This window comes from Diadema setosum, chromosome 14, assembly GCF_964275005.1.
Source record: "Diadema setosum chromosome 14, eeDiaSeto1, whole genome shotgun sequence".
NCBI lineage: Eukaryota > Metazoa > Echinodermata > Echinoidea > Diadematoida > Diadematidae > Diadema > Diadema setosum.
The window spans coordinates 17,685,895-17,708,910 of record NC_092698.1 but is presented as its reverse complement, the minus strand read 5'-3'; the positions used below and the strand labels follow the sequence as shown (position 1 = coordinate 17,708,910).

At 40.4% G+C, this 23,016-nt stretch overlaps 1 protein-coding gene across 1 annotated transcript in view; it reads right to left on the bottom strand.

The window, feature by feature from the left end:
• The window catches only part of LOC140237623 (thyroid hormone receptor alpha-like), a 201,159-nt gene that overhangs the window by 11,491 nt on the left and 166,652 nt on the right, over window positions 1–23,016 (bottom strand). The window contains exon 4 of the mRNA XM_072317549.1: window positions 16,608–16,718. Within this exon, the coding sequence (XP_072173650.1) occupies window positions 16,608–16,718 (111 nt within the window). The remainder of the gene's footprint in view (window positions 1–16,607; window positions 16,719–23,016) is intronic.

The window sequence follows — 23,016 nt, the reverse complement described above, 5'->3', positions numbered from 1 at the left end:
GTAACGGGATATTCTCCCCATTAACTCCCTTTCCTACTTGGATTTGACCCGTTGAAGACCCTGCAGTAGTGACTACCCCTAATGTATCCTCCTGGTTAACTTCCCTACATGTTCTCACTTGGGGATTTTGTGACATGCACCGATAAAAGTCTACTTGTCACATTTTCATTGCCACGTCTACAAATATTTTTATGTAAACTCCTGCATCGTGAATGAATGTAAGACACAGTGGTCCAATTTATCAGTTTTTTAATAGGTTCAAATCTAGTCCATCATCTACAAGTGTGAAGCAGACATATCTTGCCTGTTTACATATGTAAGAAATGTCATGTGCGTGCCCGACATTAAAATTCACAGAATCCATGGATTTGATCTGAGTTGCCTTGCAAAATGGGCATTCAGTGAGTATACATGTATGATACAATATCTATAGATACAAATATGAGACTAAAACCCAGGCATACCCAACTATAACAACTGCATAGGGATTGTTCTGTCATACTGGGAAATAAGTTTTGCGCAGTTATATCATTACACCAAGGAAAAAAAGACCAAAAGAAAAAAATATGCACGAGCCGCGGGCTTTCCAATTCATCAAGTCCTTCAAATGTTATGATAAATTTGGTCATGCACACAAACCAGACAAATTATAGATATGAATATAGCAGGAGCAGCAAAGAGTTTCCAATAAATATTTCACGATGGTGATATTTTCGCGCCTCACCCACTTTTCTCCAGTCCGTGGCTATGCATCTGCATCTATGCATCTGAGCATTGCTTGCACCTGAGGTTGGACATAAGACTCCAAATGCCTGTGCGGTAGGTTTGCTGGAGAATCTCTGTGAAACTTTATCATAGTCATTGAACTGGCTCACGAAATCTGGTGAGCACTGCAATATTCAGGCACCCTCTACAGCCAAAGTTCTCCTATGACCAATGTCTGATGACATAGTGTGAAGCAGTCACTATAACCAGTATTTTTCTTGGTTTTACATGTCATATAATTTGAGGCCCTCTACCCCCTCCTCTGACCATGAAATACAAACAAAGATGAAACAAAACAGAAAGGAAAACCAAACAAATTGAAGAAAAAAAAATCAGCAAAGTTTTCCCTTAACTAAAGAACAAGATAAATGACAAAATACACAATTTACCAACGGCCGGCGTTAATTGGTTAGTGCAATCTATGGTGATGCTCAATGAGGATTACTACATGGTTTGGTCTGTGACCTTGCGCAGGTAGCGTGCATTATGAATGGACACGCCAGGGTCGTCTCCCGTGACAACCAATGATCTAATCAATGTAATATGCATTGCACTTTACACGGTCCCGTGACCTGGGTGAATTGCTACAACTACATGTAATAACCAGTTGCTGTATGCTGCAATAACAAATATCGCGGCAATTTTCGCTAGGTCTGTTTTGAATCTGTGCTCATTACCATGGCAGCAGAGGCAGGCTGGTACAGGTACAAGCGTAAATGCTGTTATATTATGGCATCATATATGCATGTATATATCATATCATGCATTCAGGCCTAGATACAATATCGGCCTCTTTGACATTTCCATATCCGACAAGCTTTTAGCATCATGGTCAATTATGGTCACGCCGGTGGAGCTCCTTGACAACTTGTCCTTATCATACTTCCAAATGCAGTCTATGATATTAAAGTCCTTACCAAAACGATATTGTTTGACACACATTGAAGAGATACTTGTTTTCTTCTCTATATTTGGTGACAGTTGCAAAGTAAATGACAATGCTAGCTTAAAAAGAATATAAGAGTGAACAAACTCATGTGAACAACAAACAACAACAACTAAGAGTGCCCTGATAACATCAGACTTGTCTTGCTTATCTATTTCTACGCGTATTTGTTCAACAGAGCAGGAGCTGCACAACAAAGCCTGAGCAATTATTGAGTAACAAATCTCTCCGGTATTTTGCTTCGAACTCGGGTAATGTCCCTTATTTGTCACTATTTTAAAACGCCCCTGTGTGTATACTTTCTGTTGTCTGAGCATCCATCTATCGGGCAGGAGAGACAAACAAGAGCGCGGCTTGTTTTGCATGCTGGGAGCGGGCTTCATCGTCCCGGCACTGACGTCAGCACTACCAACACAGCCCAGAGCTATGTCGGGGGATGCAGATATGTGGAATCCAGTGCATGTTTCAGTTTGCAGCTCTGCTCTAAAGAAGTAATGCAGTCAGGGGATGGGGTGTAGGGGGTGGGGTATGGGGGGGGGGGGGGTGGGTAGAGATCACTACTTTATAGGCATACATTGTAGCTGTCCTAATTAGCACAGCACTGGGGGTAGGCAGACTTGGGAAAAAAATAGTTCTGTTTGTGTACCTAGAAAGGAATGACTCATTAGGTACTGTATATTAGATGCATCAGGATCACTACATCGAGTCAAGAGTCTTGGATCAGCATGGCCAACCTGGAGAAATTAATCTACCACACTTACATCATTCTAATCCTGGAGAAGGTCTTCCACATGTTGTAGGCCATACCATAATGATGATGGTAGTGGTGGTGATGTTGATGATGGTGATAGTGGCAATGCCAGTAATAGCGCACTAGTGGTGGCAGTGATGGGGTCGTGGTAGTGATGGTGGTATCGGGCTGTGGTGGTGGTATTGGTGATGCTGGTGGTAGTGATGGTGATGTGGTAGTGATGGTGGTTGTGGTAGTGATGGTGGTATTGATGATGGTAGTTGTGGTGGTGGTAGTGGTGATGGTGCTGGTGGTGAGGGTGGTGTTAGTGATGGGAGTGATGGTGGTGGTGATGGTGGCGGTGGCGGTGGTGAGGGTGTTGCCGGTGATGGTGTAGTGATGGTGGTGGTGGCAGTGGCGGTGGGGGTGGTAATAGTGGCAATGGTTTTAGTGGTGACGGTGTGTTATGTTGGGGATGGGGGAGATGTAAGCTGAAGGTGGTTTTTGGGTAGAAATCACCAATATGCAGCTTTGCTCTAAGATTCATGTGGTTGCACAGATATGATACTTCAAGCATTCTGATACAGTTAGGTCAAGCACAAGTGGTGAAAAGATAAAACAGAAGAATGATAAAAGAATGTGCCGATTGAAGCAATTGGATTCTTACAAAGAATAATCCCTGATTGCTTCTGATCATAGCGCGTAACAAAATCCCACCCCACGTTCAGCTCGACTTTGAAGTACTCAAATCAACAAACAAAACAAAGATTGTTTCATTCAAACTGGACAGAACACAGTTATGAGTCTTTAAAGCTTTTGCAAGTCTTCACAAATGATTGATATCAGCGACGATTATGTTGTGGTGATGCCGACACGCCCTCACGAGTCTCTCTCGGCTTGGATACAAATCTTCACCAAATTTTTTCTGCTTGGAAACGCATCTGCAAAAGATTTTGTCTGGTGCTCTATATCAATCTAAAGCTGTTGCGATTTAGCAGGGGCAATTTCTCTGAAAAGGGGGTCATGCTGCCAAGTCATAAACATAAAAAGCTGTAGGCTGTTTTCATGTGTACACAAATAGGCAAATTTGTGACATGATAACATCATCACACCATTTAGTTCTCCCATATGTGACGCTGAATACTTACCACTATGTCAAACCCTGAGAACATTCCAGAGCGTGCTTATTTCTTGTCTGCTTGTCTTGAAACATTCACTGATGTGTTTGCTGACTTTGCTGCATTCATCAGATATAAACTTGGAAATGGAAGTTCCCTTTAACCTGCAGTTTAGTTTCAGTTAATTGCCATTGGCACTAAACTAATGTGTGAAATGCCAGCCATCCTATGATTAATTTTGGTGGCAATTGATGAGGTCTTCCTTCAAAAGAATACTGCTGCTGCTCCCTTTAACAAGCCAAAAATATATTCTGGGTTTATTGGTCTATGCCTCCTTGATGAACCCGGGCTGGCTACGGCAAAGTCAGCAACACAGTTTGGGGCCAGCGATGTACACTCGCCACAAATTCCTCTCGGCTGATCAATTCGTAAGAGCAGCATGGCGGAAAGATGATTAGGGTTAAGCATTGCAGATTAATATCTCATGCCATGTGCTTCAGAAACAATGTTGGGCACATCTAATGATGGGGCAATCTCAGCTTCATTGAAAGGAACATGCATATTGAGTAGTACTTCATCACAATTATCATGGTTCTATAAAGTTTGATTGTGGGTGCCATGGAAAGAAGAAAGGGGATTGATAGGGGAGAGAACATTCCGGGCTAACACGATATTTCTTCAGTCTGCTTCGATTGTTCTCAAACCTTTTAACGCCGTTACTGCTCATCCCAAATTCATTGAACACTTTGCTCAGTTCCTGTGCGTGACAATAATTGCATTACAGTCTGTTGAGAAAGTAGTGTGGATGAGAGAGAGAGAGAGAGAGAGAGAGAGAGAGAGGAAGATAGGAAGAGAGATAGAGAAAGAATGCAAGAGAGAGACGGAAGAGAGAGGAAGAAGAGAACATGCTGAGGTGAATAAATATGTAGGAGGTCAGATTATCGTATTCTTAAAGGTCAAATTTCACTTTCTAACATTAACATAACAGGGCATTCAGACGCAAAAAAAGTTATTAGAACGGTATAGCTATACCAAAACGGTATAGCTATATGATGAGTTTATATGTCTGAACGCTGACTAACGAAACAACGTATAACAAAATGACGTATAGCGAAACGACGGTCAAAGCAACGTTTCGAACTAGAACTCGATAACGAATCAGCATTCCATCGTGTGCATTGTGCGTCTGAACGTATGGCGACCATAGAACACGGTATAACTGGGCGGGGCTTAATGGCATTGGCTTAATGGCTTTCTGGCATTGGCTGTTATTCCATTGTAACCATTTTTCTTTACAGATATTGGAGTGAGAGATGGAGAGAGAGAGAGAGAGCAAAAAAGAGGGAGACAGGTTTGAGTGGGAGGTCTGAAGTTTTAAACTATCCAAGAACTACGATTTCCAAAACAAATTATACCATCCTTTTCCTTTCTCTGTCTGTCTCTGTCTGTATGTGTGTCGGATTGTCTCTCCGTCTCTCTCTTTGCGAGTATCTAATGCTGTGCATGATGAAGTGGTATAAAGAAAAGGGACTTCTTTGGGGGTGATCGTCGATGCCGCCATCGATCATAGCCTCATCGACCCCAGGGGGACTGGAAGGAGACCTAGATTCGATGGCAGGCACGGTGATGCCCGCCGCAGCACGGTTCGAGCCCTGGGCGGAGGCCCTCCTGGCAGCTACCGATGCATCCAGTCGTCATTTCGCAATCCACTTCTCGATTCTGAAGTGTGTACATGGTGGAATTTTGTATTGTAGCAGACACATTTGACCCCGCGGATAGCAAGGGCTTGCTGAAAATATGCTTGAGGTATCATTGCCAAATGACACAAACTGCACATTTCAATATAGTGACCTCCTTTTGTGAAGTGTAATGCAGTCGGGGGGGGGGGGGGGGGGAAGCACACTAAGGCTTAGGGAGCTATTGTGAGTCCGTGTGTGTGTGTTGCTAATCTCTCAATACTGAAGTTACGGAAAATGTAATATTTTCGGGGAGGATAAGACCTTTCTCTATAAAGTAACCGAAAACTGTTTTATTTTTTAACAAACTGAGTAAATCTTGCATTTTACTCCCTCGGAAGTACATAACAAAAGTTCACGTGGTCTAACGTGCTTCTGTTTCCTGTTACACTTACAGTATAATGTAGTCTTGCTTAAAAGTCAGGTGGAAATGAATGAGCTTCCAAATATTGTGATAAATCGATTCATCTATCCTTTCATTCACCCACCACTCCATCCAGCCATTTATCCATCTATCCATCTATCCATCCATCCATCCATCCACTGAGAGTAGGTTGTCAGGTGATCAGCCCATCAGAAACAAGCAACTCTCTGTGCAACATACGTTGCCTGCCCGCCCAAGACCCTGACGTCTGCATCACGAAACGAGCACCTTTTTCAACTTCACCTTGGCCCCATTTTTGCTTTCAGAAAAATTAAGGTGCAGCAGAGTCAACTGGCAAGAATAAACCTGTCTAATGGATAACGAGTATAAGGATAACATTGCATTGTGGAAAGAAAGACAAAAGAAAGAAAAGGTTGGCTTTTAGGTTTCCAAACAAGTTGCAAAGTCTCTGGCCTGAGGGCTCGAGGCTGTACCTTGCAAAGTCCACAGCAATTACCCTGACATTTTACATGCCAATATGTTTGCTCTGCAGATGCCCAGGATACTGGATGCATATTCATGATAAAACGTAATGAATATTCATGAATCTTCATGCCTAGCTATAGAGACAAAAATTGGCTGTGGATAATCACAAGGTCACTGGTTCCAGTCCCCTGGCTGCAGTGGCTGTGCCTCTACACAAGATACTTAATCTTCATCACCTCTTCACTGCCTGTTCCTTTGGAGGGGACTTAAATCTGTACGTGCTGAGGTTCCTTAGTTGCCTAAAAAAATTCTTGCTTCCAAAGAGGCCACATGAAACAAATCAAAGTTCAAATTCAATCATTTTTCAAATTTCCCAGAGCTGACTTCACGTTTATACCCGGGGAAAGGCCATGAAAGTCATATCTTTCATCAAATTTGAAAATTTTCTCCCACAATTCTGCCTAAGGTATAATCAAAGTCATTGAATGTAATTCCTTCACACACATTTATGAACAGAATCTTGTACTTTTTTGTTGTTGATAAAGCTCAGAGACAGAGTACTATTATTATAAGGCTCATTGTTGTAGAGAGTAGAGAGTATGTTGAATGACCATCTGAGGCTACAAGTACACAATGTAATGCATCTGCATGAAATAAATTAACTCATTGAAGACTAATTCCGAGTAAACACAGGCAGGTGTCTGTATCGCAAACGTGTGTTTACATTTCAAAATCAGCCCGCCCTGCTAATAGATGTGAATAGTTAAAATGTATTTCACATAATTGCAGTAAACAAGAGACAGATCATTAGAAGCGCAAGTGAAATACAACAGATATCAGAAAGGTCACGAACACTTGGATTCCTAGATTTTTTTTTTCAGAGATCCACCAAAACTCGCTATCTCAACAATCGGATGCCCACATGCGATTGAAAAGCACCGATGATCCACCCCAATATCCGGACACATCCACACGTCTCATACTATCTTTAATACCTTTCTACACCCCCCGGATAGATCCCCTGTTCCACCCCCCCTTAATCTTCTTCTCATCGCAAGGAGGCTATTTCCTCCCTGACTTCCCATACACAGGAAGACTGCTGTGGGACCACGGGAGCATCTCGCTTACTCCCAGCGGCGTGCGCAGTGAATAAGCCCCGCAGAAGTGAGGGCTTCCACATCCAATTCATTACAGATTCCATTACACAGGCCGTTGGAGATGGCGGGCAAAGCTGTCCCACAACAAATATGAACCGTGCCACTGGGCTGCCTGTGCAAAATATGGGTAGGGGCTGTATGGGGGTACAGCAAAAATGATATCTGTCACAGACTTCATATATACACGCATGTACGCATATACACAAACAAACATCCATGAAATATACACATATCATCTTTGATGGATCATCATCCTCAGTTCATGTCTGTCCGTCTGTTTGTCTGTCTCACTCTTTAATATCATCCCACCAGCAGGAGTGTTGACCTGGCGCGAGTGTGGATTTAGTCACCTTACATAAACTTGAGATATGGGTTTGAAATGTGTATTGCCCACTACTCCTTCCCCCCCCCCAACCATGAAAGGTATTCTCAGTGGACATCTGTACTTTTCCCTCCGTGGAGACATTATGAAACACTTGAGTTACCTGTACCACCTGTGACTATGCTGTGTGCACACCATGTCAATAGAATTTCGAGAAGGATGGTCCAGAGGTGACTGATATCTAGGATCAAGAAGTTTTTGTGGATGCATCGAAGTCAGTGACACCTGCAGTGCAGTAAGCTTTGTCCGCTAAAGACATTTGCTGGCTACAGGAGTTATATTTCCTCAATAAGAAGAAGAAGAAGAAGAAGTGAACAACAAACATCCACTGAAAGGATAAAAGATAAATGTTTGTGTACTGTTTGAGACCTCTGGATGAAAAATGAATATTCATGTTCTGTTTGAGACCCCAAACTGTCCTGCCAACACGGTACAAGGTCAATTGAGGCGCACTGTTCTGCTGCTTCAATTAAAGTGATGATACTTTTTGTCTGCACCAATGACCAAGGAAGACGGTGATGAACAGGGAATCCACGCTAATAGCAGCAGACACACACCTTTGTTAACACTACAAGCACCCCAATTTTTCTTTCCTGTCATTCAACAAGGATATCTTTTTGAAAACATCTTATTCTTACTACATGAAATTAATACCAGAAGTTCTTCCCTTCCATATTGTTTCAACATCCTCAAACTTCCTTTTCCAGGGCCATCCTTCTCTTTATTCTTTATCTTATTTTAGATTTTTGTATTTTCACATTTTTTTCTCTCTTTTGCTGAAATGCTTTGCAAGAAATTGCACGAACACAATTTTGGGGTAACTGTGAGGTGAGAAATGACGGCATGTGCACATTCACACACATTCGTGCAAGATGGGCCCGCATCCCCGAAGCACGGATATTCGTGCCATCATCTACATTATGAGTGGGTAACGTGCAACAGAGGGGGAAATCCATGGAATCTGTTAACAAGGAAGAGCCTTGGCTTTTGGCTGCTTGCTAATACATCATTCACTTCCCCCGAATTTTAAATGGTTTGGGCCTGATTTTTTTTTTCTCTCTCTCTTTCCTCCACGAGGAAATAACCAGGAGAGCTGGAGAACAGGCTTGGTACAGAAACACTACTTTAAACCACTTCCAGCTGCATGCTAACCCCTGGTTCACACTGCTAATGTACACAAGAAAACAAAAGAAAAAAGAAAAGAAGAGAGAAGTTGAAACAAGGAAGAGAAAACTCCATCTGCCCACCTCTCTCAGACAAGGATTGAATACAAAAGAAAGCGAAAGCTCTTTGCTCTATTTAGCCTGGTATAGACATAGGTTGCCCTCCTGTGTTATATTTTTTTTACTAAGGTCATCTTCTGTTTTTGTTTGAGTTTTTCGTGAGGGGGGTGGGGTAGGTTACTGCTGGGCCTTGCGTCAAATGAAACTGAACTGTCACCTCCAATTTCCAGCTGCAATGTACTGAAAGTGAATGGGCATGTACAACTTTAACCTCCCCAATTTCGAGCGCAATGCTGGATTTCTATCTTTGAGCAATACGCAAGCATACATTCCTTTTTTATTTTCATCCCGTTCCCATTTGGGGTGACTTTTCAAACTGTCAGACGGCAAATTCAGCAAAACATGTGTCAGTTTGGGGAGGAAATGTGATTATTATTGGTAAATCCTGCTGCCAAAAATTTTTGATCCATCCGAGGAGAACGTAAGGGAAAAGAAGGAAAAAGCTAACACGGCAACACACACACACACACACAAATACACACAGACAGACACACACAGATAGACACAAAAAGAAGAAATGGATAGGTAAAGTGAAAGGAAATTGAGTTCTTATCCTAGCATTACGAATGGAAAAAAACAAATCATATACACCACATGTCAAGGCTAGTCTTTCTGCATCAGGGATAAAAAAAAAAGACGAAAAAAAGGCAGAAACAAAAGATGGAGGGAAAGAGAAGAGAAGAATGGAAAGAGAAAAGGAAGAGAGAAAGATGAAAAGATAGATAGATGGAGAGAGAGTGTGTGTGTGTGTGTACATATGAAGAGAAGAAAGATGAAGAAAACAGCACAGCCAAAATTGAGAGATTTGCCACGGCCGCGCTTTGCCCGATGAAACATGAGAAACCCCTGCGCAAAGGACCGCACAGATTAATCTATGCGTCTAGGTGAAGCTGACACAAGTGACAGACGAAAGAGGACCCACACAAAGAACTGCGCGGCTGTCTTGGATTGGCAGTTAAAGGCAGAGTCAAGGGGGGAAAGAAAATGCCCTTATCAAGAACTGGAGGCACATGCATGTAACAACAATTACACAAGCCTACATGCACTTGTAATCATGTGGTCTCACATATACTGGCAAAGTCTTTCGGAGCTTTTACTGAACATAAATAGCATTCACACTCTATGAATATCAAACAGCAACAACCAAAAGTAAATACAAATCAAACAGTTAGAGAAATGCTGGACCACTTTTGGACCAAAAAAAAAAAGCCTTTTCACCTTAAAGCTTCTGAAGCATACACAATCTGCAGCTCTATGAGGACAAGGTATTAGGATGACAGTAGATGTCCAGTACCGTATGTCATTTGACCCATTGATTCATATTTTACCTTGATATCAAGCTCACCAGAGTGGGTGATGCAGCGTAATATGGAATGAGGTATGACTTGCTGACTAGTCTACGGATCTACAAAACTGTCATGAAACCATATTTCCATATACACGAGAAAGAACAGTGACATATCTAAAATCAAAAACATCATAGGAACCAATTAGAACTTCTATATTTTTATATTAAAATCCTACAGAGTAATCATGAGAGAATGGGGCAGGATTTTCCTCACCACCTGCTATAGAAATACTGCATCATCCACTGCCAGCACCAATCTATCTTGAAAATAAGAAGTGTCCGTCCAAGACTGGAGTGTGCTGGATGTCAGCACACTGATGTCAGCACTCAAATTAGGAAGCTCACTACTGAAAATCTGTGGTCTAATTCACTGGATCACAACAGCTCCTCCAAATGACAAGGTAGCCATCTTCTGAAAACCTGTATTCATTCACTTATCCCAATCTCCAATTCTACTAAATATTCAAGTGGCGGTAGGCACATGCCATGTCTGAAATCAAACTTTTTTCTTGATGTTTGGAATGTTTCACAACTGAAGGCTTAATAAATTTCACAGTAGATTTCATCTTACAACATCTTATATCTGCCATACATTGTCATCAATTCTCAATTATACAGGCTTGCTTGACCCATCTCTGAGCACGATATCCAAGAGCAATGAACAAATTGGGAATATTACCCTTTTAAACACAAACACTCACTTACAAGTCCAATGTCATCTCGTTTTGATACAGGTAGACATGAGACGGGCAAAGAAGGAAGAGAAAAAAAAAATGGAGGGGGGGGGGGAGGGGTAGAGGAGCGCAGTAACATTTTGCATGTCCTGAAATGACTTGCCAAAACTACAATACTTCCATTTCTGTCTAGAGTTCAACTCTACATTCCCAATTATGGTCTCTTATCTGATGTATCAATAATCGGGATGGTGGTGGTGGTGGTGGTGGTGGTGGGGGGGGGGGGGTTGATGGAAGAAGTTACTGACCATCAACATTTTTACGAACATACATAAGAACTCTTATTCTTCATTTTTCCTCTCTCTCCCCTCTTCCCTTTCTCATCTTCTCATTTAAATTCCTCCCTCTACATTTAGAATGAAATGAAGGTAAGAAAGGAAATGTCAGCATTCTTACTCCTCTAAAAATATGAGAATGGACTTTTAAAAGATAAAGAATCTGTATACCGTGCGCTCTGTAGGTATATCAGGACACATCAATAATGACCTGTGAACACAAAGTGTACAACATATACCTGCTAGTCTGGTGAGCATAAAATTTGCTGCATGAAAAGAAAAAAAAAAGAAGAAGAAGAAGAAGAAGAAAGAATGAAAAAAAAAAAGGCATGTTGAAATAAGTGTTTTCCATGAATGATGAAGTTGTACCTCTTAACATGGTTGTATCATCAATCCTTATCGAAAGCATGTAGCATACATGCATTTCACATTAGGGCCTATGTGCTGCAGCTCCATTTGTGCACATGAAGAAGCAACTCTCCTTTTCTCCCCTCCCCCCTCCCCCCACCTCCACCTTTTTTTTTGTAAATGCTGACATTCTGAGGAGGGAAAATCCCTGTAGAAAATTTTGCACTAAAGTTTCCCTGGTTCAGGGCATTACATCTTCATCTGTCATTTCCTCCTCCAAAAGGGTGTTTTACCTCAATTTGTCAAATGTATTCCTTTTCATTTCCCCAGACATTTGGAGGAAAGAAGCATGCCAGCTTTTGGATAGATACATGAACCTGCAATTCAGAGGCTAATAACACCTGCTATTAAACTGGATTGTGTAACGACTGGGTTAAAGAAGAATGCAAGTTTGGAAAAATGAGTGGCCAGGCCAAAATGTAAGGTGTGAACTGTTCTTCTAATTTGAGTGAGTAAATCATTTCATACAGGGGCATAAAAAAAAAACACACAAGAAAAACCCCATAAAAACCATTAGAAATTAAACTCAGGCTACACATGTAGTATTGAACAAATGATGCAACATGGGTGTCCAAAAATTGAATTCAACACGTGACACCATGCCAGGGGGCTACTCATGATGGTCTAAATGAAGGTAAAGAAGTGTAAAATCCTTGTAAAAAAAAAAAATTCTTACTTATTGGTCCAGTGACACACACACACACATCAAAAAGAAGAAGAGGACAGAGAAGAAGAAGAAGAAAAAGAAGAAGAAAAGGAGCGGTGTTGGGGATACAAAGTTAATCTTTTTGAGTACAAACTGTCCTGCTGTGTCTTGGCACTGTCAAATCTCAAATCAGTGGTCAGGGTGATGGGCACAAAATGAAGCCATACTTAAAAAATCCCCCCCCAAAAAAAAAAAAAAAAAAAAAAACTAGCACACAAACTATAAATAAAGAGAGAAAAAACAAAGCAAAAGAAAACAAAAGCAAAATGAAACGGAGAAAACAGACAGAGTTGAGTCGTGTCGTGGCTGCCTGCCACGATCCTTCTCCATGCTTCCTGACTGATAATTCTTACGACCTATCTTGCCCTTTATCTGTGCCCCATATCTTGTTTCCTCCCCGCGATGAGGGGGAGGAAAGGTGCTAAATTTAGGCAGTCTTAGTCGCGCGGCACGGGGCAGCTGAACTGGTAGCACATTCTCCAGTGTCGTTCCATCATCTTGGAATGGACACGAAAGGGACCGGCGTGGAAAGGTTAACCGGGGAACGACAAGAATACTGCGAAACATGCATCAATAATTATTGAACAAAAAGAGTACGCACCCCTCTGAGGCTGTTCCTGCACGTGCCCAGTGTATCTGGAACAACACTGCTATTACGGATGCCATTACTGTTGTGGTTCTCATCACTATCTATCTTTTTATTATCATTATCATTAACATCCTTGTTATTATCATCAGTATCATTATCATTAACATCCTTGTTACCATCAGTATCATTATCATTATCATTAACATCCTTGTTATTATCATCAGTATCATTATCATTAACATCCTTGTTACCATCAGTATCATTATCATTATCATTAACATCCTTGTTATTATCATCAGTATCATTATTATTAACATCCTTGTTACCATCAGTATCATTATCATTATCATTAACATCCTTGTTATTATCATCAGTATCATTATCATTAACATCCTTGTTACCATCAGTATCATTATCATTATCATTATCATTATCATTATCATTAACATCCTTGTTACCATCAGTATCATTATCATTATCATTAACATCCTTGTTATTATCATCAGTATCATTATTATTAACATCCTTGTTACCATCAGTATCATTATCATTATCATTAACATCCTTGTTATTATCATCAGTATCATTATCATTAACATCCTTGTTACCATCAGTATCATTATCATTATCATTATCATTATCATTATCATTAACATCCTTGTTACCATCAGTATCATTATCATTATCATTATCATTATCATTATCATTAACATCCTTGTTATCATCATCAGTATCATTATCATTAACATCCTTGTTATCATCAGTATCATTAACATCCTTGTTATTATCATCAGTATCATCACTCTTATCATTATAAGCAGTGATATTCATATATGCTGAATCTTTTAGTCAGAAAATGCATGAATGATAACAAAACAATGAGCCCAATTCTACAGACTCTCTCTGTAGCATGCCTAAAATACAGCCGTGCACATGGCTTCTACCTTCTATTCACAAAGAGCATCTCTAGAATACTTTATTCATACCATCACAAAATGGAGACCAAAAAAATCCCATCTTTTTTTCTTTTTTTTTTTGGGGGGGGGGGGGGGGTGTGGAATAAGAAATTGCTGTATTGCTTGCAATGATACAATCATGTTGTTGTTGTTATTCAGAAAGAAAGAAAGAAGAAAGAGAGAGAGAGAGAAATGGGGCCCTATACAAATAATTTGCCCCAGACAACACTAACATAAAACAAACATTATAAATCTTAGAGATATAAACAAGAATATTAAATATATACCAAGTCTCCACAAGGGAGCTCATATCGTCAAAATATGAGCTCCCTCGATACAATCATCTCACAAAGTTCTTGTGTCTACGGGATGAAGAGTCCTCCCTACTGTATGGTATTGTGTACACTGTCACTCTGTCCATACAACAAAAAGATAGAAGAATGCCTTACACTATAAAACTTTTTTTTAAAATCTTAATGTGCTAAAGAGTTTCAAAGATAAATAGAATTCACAAAAAATAGATTTCATAGATACTGGCATCTTCAGTCTGGTGCACATCCCTACTTCTTTCTTTCTGCCCTACTCTGCTCTCTTTAAATCCCTTTTAAAAGCCATCAGAATGTGTTCACATGCCTTTACAGAGCACTGCTGTATATCAACAGCAAATGATATCCGTACTATTAAAGTATTCATATATCCCAGCTGCACTGAAATCTAGGGCAGTTGTCACGAATTGATAGCATGTTTGGTTTATTCTGCGTCTAAACTTCCACTTGCGCGGATGAAGAATTACAAGAGGGGTTTAAACGCTGTGATACAACCACGACGAGAACAAAGCGGAAATCAGTTAGAATGGAATGAGAGTGGCAATGGGGAAGATTGGGTCGTTCGCTGCCGATGATAGACATGCCACAACTTTCTTGGTGTGTACACCACGTGAGAGTGCTGGTGTGGTGCAGTCTTCTCTCGCTCGCTCTCCAGTGTTCTTGTTTCACTGAAAGGGATCTCCATACTCGCCTCTAACAAAACTGTTTCCTCTCACCCTGCTATTTGATGTTTGTCCCTGACAATCAACCGAGAGGGAGAGAATGCGAGCGGCGCATCGGACTCCGCAAACAACGACGCCGTGGATGAAGCTCTGGAAGAAGTTGCGTGCGCTGGGGCGATCGTGTGCATTGCACGCACACACCGAGGATGAGGAATACGAGAAAGCAAAAAGGTATCGATAACGGATCACGAGGAGGAGCATCGCAGATCCACACCTTCGTCGTATACGACGCGGAGAAAGTGCGGCCAAACCCTGCCGAATCCGATAGCCCATCCCCGCCTCTCGGTGTGTACAATAGTAACCGGACGAGGCTGGCTAGCAAAACGTCTGCACGGAGTGGTGTCAAAAAGTGTAAGCACGTACTCCAGATCACAAGCCCCCAGCTTGTCAAGAGATGGACAATATGGCATCTCCACGGCAAAGCAGACAAGAAAGTACTACGACAATGATAACATGCATGAGCTTGAGACATCAATGTTTCTTCCTTCCAAACATCATTAAACTGGAAAGATAGATAGAAAGAGAGAGATAGACAGGGACCGTTCTTCAAATTTCTGAGTCTCTCAGGAAATATGACAAATACTTTTTTTTTTTTGTGAGAAAGGTAAAATATCTGAAATAGCTTCATTGCTAAAAGTGCAACTTCTGTCTGTACAATCTAGAAGGTTGATCTATGTACTGCAACCCAAAATCAGCTCAGGATTTCTCTATGAACCTTGCTAGGTGTCTGTGCAAGTCATTACAGCTTATGAACAAGAAGTGATTCTGGCCAGCAGAAGGAGAATCACTATACAATTTACAAGGAAGCAATGCTGTTTTAATAGCACAAAAACCATGGCGAGTGAGATACCGTACATAGCCAAGACTTTGAATAGACCAAAGGTACCGACTTGCCACTTGAGTGCGATGCTAACTCCTTGTTTCTGCAACTGGGTTGCACCAGGTGTACAATCTAGTGGAAACTTGCTATATACAGCTGTAGCTCATAGCGAACAAGTTAACGGTGGCCTGTTTTTACTCACTGTGGAAAATTTTGCTCTGTGAGTAATAAAAAAATGAGAAAAAAAATCTTCAACCGATTTACAGTATAACGCAAACCACAAAAACATGGAGGAGGGGGGTTAGGCAGCCTGGCTTACATCACAAATCATGAGAAAATGAAATGATTCTACTTACACAGGGAAATCCAACCCTGCACTCGTGCAGCAGGTTGTCATATAATTTTATTCAATATTCGCAAGCAGACATGACCCAGAATATATGGAAATTTTGAATGATCAATCACTTAGACTAGATAACGACAGTTTCGCCGTCTCCGGCGTTATGCCGCTTCAGTTTGCGCACTGGCGGAAAATCATATACACAGGTAATCAGGAGTGTCTCATAAATGCGATGTGGTTGCCTGTACTAGGCTTACAGCCGGTGGGGAAAAATGCAGCCTCTCAGCCCTGTCAGCAGGGATTTTCTTGCCCTGCTAGCTCTGATGTGGATATATTGGTAAAAAAAAAAAAAAAAGAAAGAAAAGAAAAAGAGAAAGAAATCAACTGACAATCCCGGACTGCCTCGTTCTACTTACTCAGTTTTCTTGCTTGATCCGGTGATAACCACATGCCCTCCCACATGCGTAGCAACTTGGACTTGTTGTCGTACACTTGTGATATTTGTAATAGGATGACTTCGAGACCACCTGGAACAAGACACACAGGGAAGCAATGGAGGAATACACATTACTCAATTAACCCCTGGTTATCAGAACAAAGAACAAAGAACTTTTACTCTTCAACAAGCAGCCTTTATCATTGCTCATATTTTCCTTACAAATGACAATCAAGAGGTGCAATTTCAAATTCTTATCTGCATGTATAACATCTATACATTATAATTCAAAAGATACAATTATAGACTAACATTTGTATTAGTATAAAACATTTACAAAAGACAAATATATATACATGTATATATATTCATCGCTGGGGCGACAAGACCTCGTATCTACAAAACGTCAAATGTTCAGGAGAGCCGCAAACAAAGCGGCCAAAGCACTGTAGCAAATGGATAGCCTTTCCTTTGGCATGCCGTGGTGGCTTCATTTTTGGAGTAAGACAGTTGGGATTTGGACAGGACATCAGTTAACCCATTATTTGACCATTAATCCAAAAAAGTCATTTTCACCAAAATTGCAGATACGAGGTCTTGTCACCCCAGCGACGAATATAATTCACATTTTTATGATTCCATCTGTTGAGACCAATGAAAAAAAAACATGATTTGGATTACTAAAACACTGTTACAAAACCAAATATTGGAATAGAAATTATGCAACTTTTGTGGAACTGATACTTGACTGAACATCAATCAGCCTTAAAGGGGATGACGTGTAACTGATCAGTGGGAATCAGTGGGAATGCTGGGGGATGATTGTTCCAATTCTTGTGGGATTCCAGGGGCGGATCTAGCTTTTTCTAAAGGAGGGGGTTGGGGCGGTATGCGAGGGAGCGTAGCGACCGAGCCCGAGCGAGCAGAGCGAGCGAGGGGGGGGGGGGGGGGAGGGTGTGGGAGGGGGGTGTCCCCCCTCCCACAGTAGGGAGAATTTTTGAAAATCTGTGTGTGAAAATGGCGTTTTCTTGCATCTAAAACACCACTATTTTTGGTATAGAGGTCATTGCCATAAATAGAAAAAAATAAAATTACAAGTTTAAAAAAAAAGATAAGATTAAAAAAAATGGTCCCCGATTTTTTTTTTTTTTTTTTTTTTTTTTTTGGGGGGGGGGGTTGCAACCCCCCCAACCCCCCCTCTAGATCCGCTTCTGGATTCATTTAAGAGTACATTATATATCTATTGTTGTGTGAAAATTATTTGCTTCAGAATGGTCTCATATTCCAGTAATGTACAGTTCAGTGTTTCCAGGTTAGCATGCCTGTACAGTGACGGGGCCATGGTTAACAGCCTGTTAACGATCGTCCCGTCACTGTTCAGGCATGCTAACCTGGAAACATTAAACTGTACATTACTGGAATATGAGACCATTCTGAAGCAAATAATTTTCACACAACAATAAATACATAAATGTACTCATAACTGATCAGTTACTAGTCATTCCCTTTAAGCAAGGTTTCCACACGAGTGGGAAGTTTGTTTCAACATTTGCTAGTTACAACTTGTGTCATACATGTAGCATCTCAAACACGTAATCCAGAGAATATGATGGTTTAAAAGAGCAGGATGTCTGGAACATGAGGGCTGACGTAACTGCGTGAGATCAGCGAGGATACTGGGTGAAACGGGGCAGATAACGGTATGATCATAATGAGTGCCATCTAGTAAACAATCCAGCATGCTATCTTGTGGACACCTAAAAGGTTTCATGTAGGTCAAACGATTATCCAAGGCACAATAGGCACACATTCCAAATTGACTTGCTCTGCTACCTGATCACATAATTATTATTATTATTAATTTTTTTTTAATCAGTCGATAATGAATGAATGACAGCCTACTTGTGGACACCAAAAAGGTCTCTTGTAGGTCAAATTATTATCCAGTGAACTCAGGCACACAGTCTAAATTGACTTGTTATGCTACCTGATCACATAATCATTTCCATCTTCTTGTTTTGATATCAATTCATAATGAATAAATGATCACTGTCTGTCTCTGAATGCAAGGACATGCAAAGATATATAATCATCAAATTCATTGATGTGTCATGGAAGAATGCTTTCTTTCTAAACACATGGGGTGAGAGACAGTAGTAACAAAATTAAAATGAATGCAACATTGTCACCTATGCCAAAGTAATGATATCATAAAGCCCAGACAGGTAATCTTGGATGTTGCTAATGATGAGGACTAATGCAAACTTATTACACAAATGCAATAACAGATCAAACTTGTCTGCCACATCTCGTGCCGCTATCAATCGGATAAAAGCAGCATTAAGGTTAATAGGCGCTTTGTTTAGGCGGTATGCAAATGGGTTTCACGATGTTGACTGGATAACTCTGGTCGAAAGACACATCATGCGCTTCCATATGTGTGTGTGAGGATTCTCCCTCAACGACCACTGCTCAGATTGTAAGTTAGAGTAGTGGATACGCTGAATATTTCACAAGGTTTTTATTTTCGGGAATTTCGCGAGTCAGGTGCTAATCGGGAAATTAAAGACGCAAGAAAATATTGACTCTGATCCCCGATATGAATGTGAAGCACACATATACAGTTCTCTGTTCAGTTCAGTACTCCACGATCGCTAATTTAACCACTCGCGAAATCGTCGAGAAGTCCCGATTCGCAAAATTTAGACCCGCTAAATATATAGCGTATACAGTAGGTGCTGGAGGAGTATCACTGGAAACAGCATGCCATCCTAGAATGGATACTTGTTCTTAGGTGGTGCAGACTTCCGTAGGTTATGTGAATATTAATCGATTGGATATATGGCTAATTTAAGAGCAAAACCTGAAAGGATCTTGTACATAGCTTTAGGCCCAACATGCTGGACAGTCTGGAAATAACAATCAAGTTAGAAATCATGCTGCAGTAAATAGAAATAAAAAGAAAGGAAGAAGGAAGATTGCAATAGTTGAGAGAAGGAAATCAAGAACATTTTAAAGAGCATCATTGAAAAAGGGCCTTCTTTTCAAACATCTAGTCAGCCTGGCTATGATATTCAGATGATGTAGTTTTGCTGCTATCCACAGTCAATCCTATCGTATCATACGCAAAGATGCATTGAACAGTGATCACTGGGCGGGATAGCTTTAGTTTAAGACGAGCTAGGCATCATTTTTCCTCTCTTTGCCAGTTTGATGTGCTTTCCTCTCCCCCCTTCATCCGAACCAAACTGCGAGCCCTGCCAATTGCTGCCTGCAACGCTGGCGATTACAGCAGACTCCAACTCAAAATCTCCCCTCCCCCCCTCCAATTCAGACACTTGTCAGCCAGCCACTAAATGGTGGCATGCTCTCTTGTAATTATCTGTAGCAGGTAAATGCCAGCACCGCGATGACAGCCACATTCTTGATTGCCATCCACTGACCTACATGTAGCGTGTCGTGGATTTCCCCGTTCACATCGTTCATATCGGAGAATGTTCTACCACCTGCACTAAATTCATATTCTTTGCTTTTCCGTTTTTTTTTTCTTCTTCTCTCCAAAGAAAACATCACACATATCAGATGAACACTTCAGCTTTGATATGATACGTAAGAAAAGTTGACCCTCGCCTTTTTCATTTTTGAAGCAGATGCTTAAAAAAAAATATAGATACAAATCATTTCAGATGATCCTGCACTATGAAAAAAACAAAAGCACCTGATCACAATGAAAATGTTAACAAGTGTATGCAAGTGGTGGGAGTAAAGCTAGTCTGTCTTGAACAATGATTATTTTATAATTACATCTTTGGATATGAGAAGGGCATCCAGAGAAACTAAATATTCACATCAGACAGAATTATTTCCATGATGCCACTCTGTGAAGTCAATCGTAGCCAAAACAAACATTCTGCATCCTCAGTTTTTAATTATTTCAACAGCAAGATCTAAGAACGAGGGTTGGCTCACTGCATTAGCAGCTGCTTCTTTTTTGTCTTTTTATTGCTCTTTCTACACCAGAATCATTTTTGGAAACTGTGGAGGTGACAGAAGAGGTTTATGGAAATGGAATTTTAGATGTTCACAGTATGCATGTTGTTCTTCCTGATGTCCAATCTGAATTCGGCAGAGTACTGTACACCCCTGGATGAATTAAATTCTGTGTGAGGACAACTGAACAAAACTGGTGAGTATATCAGTGAATGCTTGACTGTTATCCAGCAGGCGACATGATTATCATGACTATTCACAGATACACGCAAGTCAACTGATAAGATTTTGAAAGGCAAAAGGACCCGCGGAAAGTCATTGTGGTCGCATTACTGTGACACCACTTCTGTAATACTTATATCGCTGGCTTCAAAGGGGGGGGGGGGGAAGGGTCCATTATTTTGCCATTTTCTGAAAGACCTGACCAAGAAACTCACTTTCTCCATAGAAATGAATTACCAACTCAGGGACAGCATCATTTGAACAAGATGACTGCTTTAATAACTATGATGCTTCTTTAATTTCAAATGGACAAGATGCTGAAGGTAAATAACCTGGGGAGGGGAGATTAGATATCTATTTTTTTTTTCATATAATCAATTTTCACTCAATATTTATCCTTGCCTGAATGATAATAATCCACTACAATCAGACTGTGAATTGCATCACTCATAAATCAGCAATTAGTATGGATTTCTGCTGCATTATTAAGCCATCTGTCTGTCTATCCATCTATCTACCTTTCTATCTATATATCTATCTACCTTTCTATCTATATATCTATCTACCTTTCTATCTATATATCTATCTACCTTTCTATCTATATATCTATCTACCTTTCTATCTATATATCTATCTACCTTTCTATCTATATATCTATCTACCTTTCTATCTATATATCTAACTATCTTTCTATCTATATATCTATCTACTTTTCTATCTATACTATCTATCTAGTAAGCAAATAATCAACGTTGGCGAAGGTGATGGGACAAACTATCACTTCCGAGGCGATCTGGATGTAGCTATCTTTCCGAAGCGCACCTGAGGAAAGATAGCGTACACATTCAGATCGCCGAGGAAGTGATACAAGTTGTAGTTTGTCTCATTGCCTGAAACTAAAAGTTGATTATTTGCTTTATATTCCACATCTAGGATGCTAGATCTAACAAATTAACATCTAGATGTCTATGTGTAGACTAAGGCCTTGTCTACGTCTACGTGACTATAGACTACATCACACGACGCGCCGGGTGCGGTAACATTACGAGTCAACTTTAGACGTATGCGCGTATATAGCTGACAAAACAAAGAATTTGCTCCGCGCACCGCGGCACCAAAAAAAAAGTGCGTAAAGGACTGTATGGACTGAAGAGATCAGCGAAAAAAAAAAAAAAGACTACCACTACAGAGTGTAACAAACTTTTCCTCTAAGGTGATGTGATTGGCAAAACTGCGCTTTATCACGTGATTAGCTCTTGACCAATCCTATAGCAAGATTCTTAGTATGTGGAATATGATATTTTATATCCACATAGATCCATACGCATGCACGTATGTGGTGTAAGTGTGTATATATGAAAGTATCTTCTATCTAACAACACAATGTGTACACACCTATACACACAATATCTCCACAAGTCTGTACATAAAATGTTTTCTTTTGGATGCATGTAAAATCGATGCAACACCTACCCACCCCACCCTTTCAGCCCCTTCTCTTTCCTCTAGTTTTTTTTTTTTCCTTGAGGATAACAAAATACCCAGAAGGTCCCCAAACTAATCTGAACTTGCATGACATTCTGTGCATAGTGTTTTGTATTCCTGACATTTTCTCCATGTTGATTTGAACTCCCTGCGATCAATTGCAAAGAGAACATATTCAAAATCTGTTTTTGCTTTTTTTTTTTGGTCCTGTTTTCTAAACTCTACAGAGTCAAATGTGATGGCATTGGGCAAAATAACATTGTGCAAACAAGGAAAAAGTCACTGCATTTAGTTATAAGAAAATATAGTGACTCTATTCTATCTAAACAAACAAAAAAAAAAGACAAAAAGAAAGACAAAACAACACTGACACTGCGATAACACTGAAAGTGTGATGTGTATTACTAACAGTGATATTCCTTCAATATCATGGTGAGATGTCATGTGAAGTATGATGCCTTTGAATTTTGATGCCCATGAAGTTCGTTAAAGGTAGGGGATACCTTTTACAGACCTCCCAAAATGCAGCAAAACATTAAATATGAACCTCAGGGGACTTGCTTAGGCCACTGCTGAGAAATTTGGAAGTCAACAGTTATCTACAATTTGAATAATGCACAAAACTCAACTACTCTGTAGTTCTGTGTGTCAGCCACACTTAAGCCTTTTTGTTGCAGTCTTCTGTATATTTT